The 10,000-nt window shown below is 48.2% G+C and overlaps 1 protein-coding gene across 2 annotated transcripts in view; it reads right to left on the bottom strand.

The window, feature by feature from the left end:
- The window catches only part of LOC134064989 (G protein-coupled receptor kinase 4-like), a 54,213-nt gene that overhangs the window by 13,955 nt on the left and 30,258 nt on the right, over positions 1-10,000 (bottom strand). For both annotated transcript variants that reach the window (XM_062520512.1, XM_062520513.1), the window contains exons 4-8: positions 8,645-8,722; positions 7,722-7,822; positions 1,599-1,691; positions 639-702; positions 120-260 (exon numbers count right to left, since the gene is read on the bottom strand). In XM_062520512.1, the coding sequence (XP_062376496.1) occupies positions 120-260; positions 639-702; positions 1,599-1,691; positions 7,722-7,822; positions 8,645-8,722 (477 nt within the window). The remainder of the gene's footprint in view (positions 1-119; positions 261-638; positions 703-1,598; positions 1,692-7,721; positions 7,823-8,644; positions 8,723-10,000) is intronic.

Below are 10,000 nucleotides of genomic sequence, written 5' to 3'. Positions count from 1 at the left end.
GTGCAACACAGCTACAAAAGCACTCACCCCCCCCCCCCCCCACACACACACACACAGAAGCACAACACAGACAAGAGATACAGGTCGGATTGAGGGAAGAAAAAAAGGGTAGTACTTACTACAAAACTACTGTTAACTTTTTCTAAAATGCGCTTTTCGTTTAATGCCATGGCTTCACCTTTTCTTTTCTTCACGCGTTTCTTTTCCAGCTTTTTACAGGCGTACATCTTACCAGTGGCTCGCACTTGGCAGGCACACACCTACAGCCAGACGGACATACAGACAGATTCCTCATTGCAGACTAATGCAAGAACACCATAGATTCCTAAAGGTTATTGATACTTTAACGTTTTTTAAAGAAAAAAATATTTTTTTTTGGAATGTCTGCAGTAACAATGATTAACTCTCTCTTAAAATACAACAAATTCACATGCCAGTGTATTGTATAAAAGGACTAGCTTACAAAAACATTCCATAATCTGCCCATGCTATGTTGTCTTATGTTAGCTTTGAAACAAAAATGTGCTCTTGTATCATATATCACAGAATCAAACTAGCAGTAATACCACATTCCACCCTGGGCCTTGTATATACATCGTATGGTCTAACATCAGGAAAAACGGTTCCAGCATACATACCTCACCAAATCCACCTTTTCCTAGTACTCTGTAATGTCTGAAGGTATTTTTGGTTACGGGTTGCCTGCATAGACAAAATGGAATGGAACATTACAAAGCTGAACCCTGATAGACAATGTGTTAACACACACAGAAACACACACACACACACACACACACACACACACATACATAATTCAGCAGCTCATAATTCAGCAGTATTGATTTGGACATTTGAGGCAGCTTGCCATATTTCAGTGTATGATGAGAATCTACACAAAACATTTATTTGCCACACTTAAATGACAACAGCAATTGGAACAACCCTTTTGATAAATGTGTTTCCTTATCAAGCAAAGTCAATGTTCTCTCTGCTTTGGGAGAAAAATACGTTTCATTATGTTGAGGTCTGGTGCATGGAAAATGAATGAAGTACACAGACTGGAAAAAAAAAACTGAGCAGCCAAACAGATCTGTCAGAAATTATATTGCAGATCAAAAAACGAGAGGAAGTGTTTCCTTAAAGGCAGACTCTGCGATTCGGTTTTGCAACAGGTTGTTGACAAATTGAGCTAAACAGTCAATTAAATCACTTCCCTCCCTTTAGAGCTACTGTACTGAAGCCACATGCTCATTGGCTGGGATTGCTTCTGGCTTGGACAGCGCATCTCTGTTTGTTTCATAGTCAGCCAGGACTGTGTTCACTGTGTGTCTGCTAACACTGGAGTGTTTCTGAGCACCAGCACTACAACACACAACTACCGCCAGTGGCAATCTGGTGACTTTGGTGACAAAACACATGGGACTGGAGCCGCAGACTGCACTCGAGTTGTGCGGTGAGTGTGAATCAGTTAACTACTGTAACAGCTTCATGACTGATACAGGACGTGAATAATTGTGAACCAATCACTGCGGTTCCATTGTGATGTAGTTCCTGGTGCTGAGCCAATAAGAGAGGAGTTAAAGCAAAGATGGCGTCACCTCTCCAGCCACTTCCACTGCAGGAAGCGGGAGAAATAGATGGACTCCTGATAGGCGGAGAACGGTGCTCCACTGAGATATTCACGGACAATTCTAGAAACAGAAGAAGGGGGGGGGGGAGGGACAAATAAACAAAGTTAAACCCAGTGTTACAAAACCTCAGACAGCAACTGAAAGAATAAGATGTGCTAGGACACTGGAAAAGAGGACAGCAACAGGACTTGAGAAAGTACTGCAAAAGTTGAAAGCTCACGCACACAAGACTATCACGTTACACAGCTCAAACGGTCACAAGTATCAATTGTGCACACGGGCCGGTTCCAATCAGACTCCTGCTCGGATCGCTGACCTCCTGAGAGTCCACACACTAGCCGTCCCTTCAGCTCGTCTCGATGACTGACATTTTCACAAGGCCAAGGTTGACATAGGAACAGGTGGAGTAAGCTTACCATTGCTCCCTCCAGTATAATAACCTTCAATATTTCCTGGAAGCGTCCAGAAATCACAAAAAAAATCCCTCTTCATTAGAAACAGATACATCAAAAACAGACCAAGTTTTTACAAGTGGAAAAAAAATCCCCAGGACGGATGGAAAGGAAGAACAGAAGGAATTTGTATGTGTGAGTGTGTACGTGTGTGTGTGTGAGTGTGTGTATACGTGTGTGTGTGAGAGTGTGTGTGTGTGTGTGTGTGTGTGTGTGTGGTGTGTCCGTCTGTGTGTCTGCGAGTGTGCAATGTGTGTGTATGCCATGTCTTGAAATATGTCTTTGAGTGAGGTCAATTGAGAAGAAAACGCTAGAACATTCCAGTAAATTCAATTCTCAGGAAAGCTTAAAATAAATCTGGAAATACTGAGACGAGCTGGCTGATCAAGTGCACGGGAGATTGACCGACTGATAAATTCTTTCTTTCTCTGTCTTGACATTCTTTCTTTTCTTCAGCAAAGTTCAACGGGAGGAACGGAGAATGGAGAACGGAGAACGCAGAACCGGCCAAAGACTCCACAGGGCTCTCGCGCTCCACCTCACTTAGTGGGCTCAGCATGGATCATGATCTCTAGTGGCGTCTTGTTCCTCATTCCGACGGGGCGACTGATGTGAATTTGAGAGGAGGCGGTTGGGGGTGGGGGGAGCAGACCGAGACAGCACACATGTGTGTGTGTGTGTGTGTGTGTGTGTGTGTGTGTGGGTGTGTCGAGATATGTAGTGCGCTACACCCAACATCTCTCCATGTAACACTAGCATGCACTATGTGTGTGCTCGTTCATTCTCTCTCTCACTCACACACACACACACACACACACACACACACACACACACACACACACACACACACACACACACACACACACACACACACACACACACACACACACACACAGCAGTAGCAGCAGCAGGACCCCAAGAGTGTTTTCAGGAAAGGTTAAAGCGTTCCACCCCCCTTCCCCCCTTTTCACCTCTCCGAGTGGAAGTACTCCTCTTGCTCCCAGTGAGAAGAAGCTGGCAGGTATTGCTTCCTCAGGAATGAACATGCTTTTCTAATCAGTGTTCCCTCCTAGCACTCTGTGTGCGTGTGTGTGTGTGTGTGTGTGTGTGCAGGCGTGCGTGCGTGTGTGCGTGTTTGTGCACCCGTGTGTGTGCGCGCGTGTGTGTGTGTGTGTGTGTGTGAGCGTGTGTGTGTGTGTGTGTGTGCAGGCGTGTGCAGCAGTCAGAGCTGTTCAAACCTGCCCGTAAAGGTCAAGGTCACCGTGGCAGACTTCAAAGGCGGCCTGTCAGCTCTGTGATGCGCGCGAGGGAGGTCACAGGTCAACTGCGAGACGGTGGGCCCCGCCTGGGACGGGTGTCGCTTCGAGCGTACTTGCCACATGACCCCGAGATGACCTCCCGCTCCCGGGCAGGGTGTTCACTGCAGGCAGGTGGGCAGTGGTCAGACAGGAGGGACGGCGTGGAGCGGAGCGGAGCGGGAACACCCAGTCGTGTCTGTGTTGGTTTACCACCAGGTGGAAACGCTGAAGAGCACCAGCCTCCAGGGACTTAGCTAGGGCCCTTTGGACAAGACACTTAAACGCTCACAGCACCAAATGGGCCCTCTTAGACACTAAGACAGAGGGGGGAGAGAGAGAGGGGGGGGGGGGGGGGGGGGGTGAAGAGACAGAGAGAGATGGAGGGAGAGAGACAGACTTGGAAGGAGAGAATGAAAAGCAAGAGAAAAGGGAAGAAAGAAGCAACACACCTACTACTGTGTCTGCTGGTGCACATAGCACACAGCAAAACTACATAGCCATCAGCACATGTCTTTGGCTCAAGACACGGGACAGAGACACAACGAAAGAAGGAGAGAAAGAAGGGAACAAAGAGAGAGGGGGAAAAGAAAAAAAAGAGAGAGAGACAGAAGGGAGAGTGCGTGCGGTTGCCCAGCTGCAGGGAGGGGACCAGTGGAGGCCATTACAGAGCCCATCCTGCCCCCACTCCTCCACACACACAGCCTCTGCTTCCTCTCCCGCCTCCCCTCGTCGGAGATCAGCAGCAGTTAGCACATCTCACTGGACACTAGCAGTGGACCCTGCCCAGCAAAAATGACTTCAGCTTTTCCCTCTATGCAGTACGCATTAAAAGTGGCAAAACCCTGTTGCAGCTGTCCAGCAATGGGCATGTAAATCCATAATTCTGCATTGGAGGGACGTCCCGGAGACGCTTGCACCTTACTGAGCTGGTTCCCACCCAGCCCAGGCCTGCAGCGCTAAGGACAGGGAACGCCAGATGTCCAAAGGCTTCTGCTTGTGCAAAGGGCCAAATAAAGTGTGTGGTTTCATTACTCTATGCAGCTCAGTGTGCATTGCTGTAAAGGATGCATGTGTTTATGGTAAGTGTTGAGTTCTCTATGTGGTGTGACTGCGTGTGTGCGTGTGTGTGTGTGTGTGTGTGTGGGGGGGGGGGGGGGGGCACACACACACGCACACATGTGTTGTTTACAGTAAGTGTTGGGTTCTCTAAGTGGTGTGACTGCATGTGTGTGTGTGTGTGTGTGTGTGTGTGTGTGTGTGTGTGTGTGTGTGTGTGTGTCTGCATGTGTGTGCACGTATCAGTGTAGGGATATGACTGGGCCTCCGTGCTCTTGTCTATGTGTGTGTGTGTGTGTGTGTGTGTTTGCGTGTGTGTGCATGTATGAGTGTAGGGATATGACTGGGCCTCCGTGCTCTTGGCTTTCTGGGTGGCGCCCGTCTTCACTTCCTCCCAAGAGTGCGTCATCACCGTCTCTCTGCTCCTGAAGCTGCCGTGTCCTTTTGACCGCAACAAGGTGCTAAAATACATCATACACGCTCATCTTCTTTTTCTCTCTCTCTCTCTCTCTCTCTCTCTCTCTCTCTCTCTCTCTCTCTCTCTCTCTCTCTCTCTCTCTCTCCTCTCACTCTCTCTCTGTCTCTGTCTCTGTCTCTGACAAGAAGTAGAACTTGAATTTCTCTGAAAGCCAGAAAGAGACATGCAAGCATTTTGCATTTCATGTCTACCCCAAAATGCAGTAATGCCAAAGACAAAAAAAGAGGAAGAATATATGTTAAATATTCAAAGGGTGAAAACCACCATACACACAAACCCGTCTGAAGGTTTCTGGGAGTTAAATATTCAAAGGGTAAAGCTACCACACACAAACCCATCTGGGGGTTTCTGGGTGGTATGTGCAAGCCATGTCCACCTCTCCAGAAGCCTGGCATAACTAGCCTGGAAGCTAGCCCGAATTTACCCTGCCCACAAAAATTGAGTCCGGGAAATTCGGTCTGGAGTTGCTCCATTAAGAAGCCTCTGTGCCAACACTAGTGTGATTCACACCAATCAAATCGTCCGGGGCGGGTTTTGTTCGATGACGGACAGATGAGCAACAGTGCCTAGTCATTCACGTCACCTGAGCACGCTTGAGCTGATCCTGTTTACAACAATTAGCCGGCCACTAGAGAAGCTAGATGTTTAGATTTCACCGTCACATCGACAAGGTATTGACTGTGCAATACATTTTAAAGAATGATCAGAGCATAGCGATTAAGGCATTTCTTGAGAAGAAGGATGTTTATGGCTGCTCTCTCTACAGGATTCAGATATTTTGTTGCTCTTATTGCTTTAGGTCTATTCAATCGTGTGTAGAGGCATTTTTTCCCCCCTGTATTGAAACGCGCCCCATAATCAAATCCAAATGGGCTGACACCATTCTGACTAGAACCGAGTCTGGCTGTGTCAGCCTACATGGCATAACAACACCCCAATGGAAACAGCACCGCGGTGGAAAATGACACGCTGTACGCAAGTTCGGGGGACGTGCAGACGGAGAACGGTGCTGATCAAAAGCTCACGGGGCCACCAGCTGCAGCGCTGATCTGCGGGCTCTCGAACGCTCAGCGGACCCCTGGCCGACTCCAAAACACGCACAGGCCAGCTGTGGCGGGCCCTAGCCAGCGCCATTCAGAGGAACCAGAAGAGAAAGAGAAACAAACGCCACCCCAGTGTCCCGACTCCCACCGTTTCAAGCGTCATTACACAGTGATTTTACTGGAATGACACGGGAGAGGCTTGAATGGTGGACATTGTCCTTGCTCATCAGACGGGAGAGAGGGAGAGAGAGAGAGAGAGAGAGAGAGAGAGAGAGAGAGAGAGAGAGAGAGAGAGAGAGAGAGAGAGAGAGAGAGAGAGAGAGAGAGAGAGAGAGAGAGAGAGAGAGAGAGAGAGAGACTGCTCGGGCCTAAACCCGGCTGGATGCGTGTGTATGTAATGTTCCCTTGCCACACATCCGCACTTGGGACACCTGCAGGTTTCTCTGTGTATGCTTGTGTGAGTATGTGTGTGTGTGTGTGTGTTTGTGTTTGTAGGTGTCTACGTATGCGTCTGCCTGTGTGTGTGTGTGTGTGTGTGTGTGTCTCTCTCTCTCTCTGTGTGTTTGTGTGTGTAGGCAGTTTAGAGCGAGAGAGAGAGCGCGAGAGCGAGAGCGAGAGAGAGAGAAGGATGAGTATAACAGAGAGGCCCTGTTCCTCGTCCCTTGGGCACGTCCTTGGATGCCAGGCATCCGGATGCCCGTCTTGCAGTCCCAGTTCCTCCTTTCAAAGGCCCCAGAGCCGGACATCCAGCAGCCCTGCCAGCACCACTCATGACCATCCTCCCCGCATGACTCAGCCGGCCCCGTCCAGCACACACACACACAACACCAGGGGGCTTCATCGAGACACCGCTCTGACAGAACTACCTTTCAAGGGGACTTCATACAGGAATACACTATTTGATCAACAGCAGCGCACAAGTCATTGGTACCAATCAGAAATAAGACAGGTTAATGTGTGTGTATGTTGGTAGGGCCTCGAGTGACTAGTTCCATTTCAACCCACATCATCACCAGGCAGTTTGGTCCTGTCATATTTTGCCCGTGTGTCACAGTAGGAATTCCAAAGCCGTGGCAAGACACAGTGCCTTAGAGTAGCGTCCAAAAGCAATCCACAAGTGGCAATGTTAGGACAATTACTGTGCAATGGAGGCTAGGTTATCACAATAACATGTGCTGAGAAGGAGCTACAAACCAATGTCAACACATCGATTGCACACATTACATGCATTTATTCTCAATATATACACACTATCAAAAGGACCACAACATAAATAGCAGTCGCACGAGAACTGCACACCAGACATGCACTACAAGAACGGTCCTATTGTGAGATATTTATTACCTATAGAATATCTAGATGCACTGGGACTGATCACCTATAGAAGATAACTATTGTATTGAGACCGATCATCAGAGGAGATGACTACATTTTAAGACTAATTACCACAGTGTACAGAAGTTAACTACATATTGAGACCGATCACCTATTGAAGATAATTAGCTTTTGAGACTAATTTCTTTACAGAAGATTACTACGTATTGGGACAGATGATTTCCATCCAAAGCAGTGTCAATAAAATGCCCCCCCCCCCCACCCCACCCCACACACACACACACACACACACAGGCCCAGAGGGCTACAGCACCACTGTGCTGTGAACAGTGCTTGTCAAGGTGACAGTCGGACGCACATGACCACTTCTCCATTCAAGTGGCACCTGACGTGTGAATGTCTCCATGGCAACAGGTCAGGTGACTCACCTAGTACAGTCCTCGAAGAGCTCCTTGCAGGGGCTCTCCTCGAGCCGGCCCCTGCACGCCGCCACCACGTCCTGAGGTATTTCTGGAAGATGGGCCGCAGACTACGAGGGAACACACACAGCACACGTTGAAAAAGCAGCCATTTGGACTCCAAATACACACACACACACACACACACACACACACACACACACCACATGCACAACACACACACAAACATATACACCGCTGCTGCTACTTTTTTTATTTTTACTATTGTTATTCATATACAGTATTTCACAGACATTCATATACAGTATATATATACAGACATTCACCATGTCGATGCACAGATGCACACACAGGCTCACATCAAAAGTGTATGACGCACTGTGCTTATATCTCTGGTTCCTCTCTATCAAAGCAACAGCAGGCACGTGACTGCACGCAGCCTTATGCTATCAGGCCTGTGTCTCATGTCTCACACTTGCCAAAGCATGACCACAATGCCTATGCTAACGGAGCGGAGGCCAGCGTGTGTGTGACGGATGGCTCAGTAAACAGTATTACGCTCGAGTGAACTTCTTTAAACCAAAATGTTACACATCTCACATAGCACACAGTCTAAGGTCTGTCGATAAACAACACACCAGTCACTCATGATGTATGTCGGTTTAGCTGCTGCATTAGGTCATTCTCGATGAAACCAGTTTAGGCTGTGCTACGTTATTGCGTTGTGTGGGTGTGACTAAGCATGACTTATTTCTGCGTGACAGAGAGGCTTGTATGTGGACGTGAGTGAGCGTGTCTGATTGTTTACGTTTCTCCTTCTCTCTCGCTCTGTGTGTGTGTGTGTGTGTGTGTGTGGTACAATCAAAATGTGAATGTGTGTGCGCGTTTGTGTGTCAGCGAGGTGATTGTCAGTGACAGGCGGTGATCCTTACCCCATTATTAAAGTATGTGTCTAAAACATTCAAGCCGCAGTCTCTTCTCTTCTCGTCCGGGGCTAACTGATAGAGCGCCTGTGGAGCAGGAGGCAGTGGAAGTGTTAGCATCACGCTACAAATACAGGACAGAGATAAAGATGAAGCCATGATAACTAGGACACAATCTCAAACTGAACCTTTTTAAGGTCTGAAGGTCAAAGTATCCATGTGGAGAAGCCAAACAAAAGAGAGAGCTTGAAAGTAATAATTGAAAATACAAAAAAACCCCATCTTTCTCCACAGGGATTTCTTCACTCCACAACATTTAAAAAAAAAAAATTAAAAAAAAAAAAAAAAAAAAAAAAGTATTTCTTTCTTAGACCTATAGCATCTCAAGGATGACCATAACAGATTATTGATTAATCAATCGAGATCTCAAGATCTCACGGGTTGGTCGGTCTCATCAACCAAAAGGTTCTCGTCTTTGTTTTGTGTTCTGAGCAGCGACTCTTCCCAGCTCTGGCTGTTGCCGCGGAGAACGCCACACTCCATTTGAGCAGATGTTGTGGATGTTGGCGACGCTCGACACCGAGTGAGGCTACAGTCACATTCAGTCACATTAGAGAGTCTAAACATCAACAGCCTGCTCTCAGCACATCGTTTGGGCTGCAGAAGAAAAAAAATAAATGTTTCCGATCTCTATGCACACCCAAAGTATGGATTAACACGCGCACATGTGGCCTTTCTTTGGGACTGTCTGCATGCATTTTTCGGAGAGAGAGCGAGCGAGGGAGAGAGAAGGAGAGAGAGAGAGAGAGAGAGAGGGAGAGAGAGGGAGAGAGAGGGAGAGAGAGGGAGAGGAATGACGGTCTTGAGTAATGTGTGTTTCATTAAACAAGCTCTCCTCTTTCTCAGCCGATTTTATTTTCCTAGTGTGGACACCTCCAGGGGCCTCGGACTCTGACGTGGGTTTGACATAATGGAGAGCACTTGGGCCGGGAGGGGGCTGTCCCCTTGGGCAGGGCGTGTGTGTGTGTGTGTGTGTGTGTGCCTGAGTGTGAGAGTAAGTGAGGGAGGGAGGGAGAGAGAAAGAGAGAGAGAGAGGAGAGCGAGAGAGAGAGAGAGAGAGAGAGAGAGAGAGAGAGAGAGAGAGAGAGAGAGAGAGAGGGAGGGAGAGAGAGAGAGAGAGAGAGGGAGGAGAGAGAGAGAGGGAGGGAGAGAGAAAGAGAGAACGAGAGAGCACATGTGGAGGAGAGTAAGGGAGGGGGCTCTCTGGAAGGCCTCTGGGCCAGGGTCCAGACGCAAATCCATTTTCCTCCAGGGAACCAGTACAGGAAACGGACCCAGCAAGGGCCAGGACAGAGAGGGGTAGGA

The sequence above is a fragment of the Sardina pilchardus genome, chromosome 2 (assembly GCF_963854185.1).
Source record: "Sardina pilchardus chromosome 2, fSarPil1.1, whole genome shotgun sequence".
NCBI classification, from domain to species: domain Eukaryota; kingdom Metazoa; phylum Chordata; class Actinopteri; order Clupeiformes; family Clupeidae; genus Sardina; species Sardina pilchardus.
This window is presented reverse-complemented; position numbering and strand designations above follow the sequence as displayed.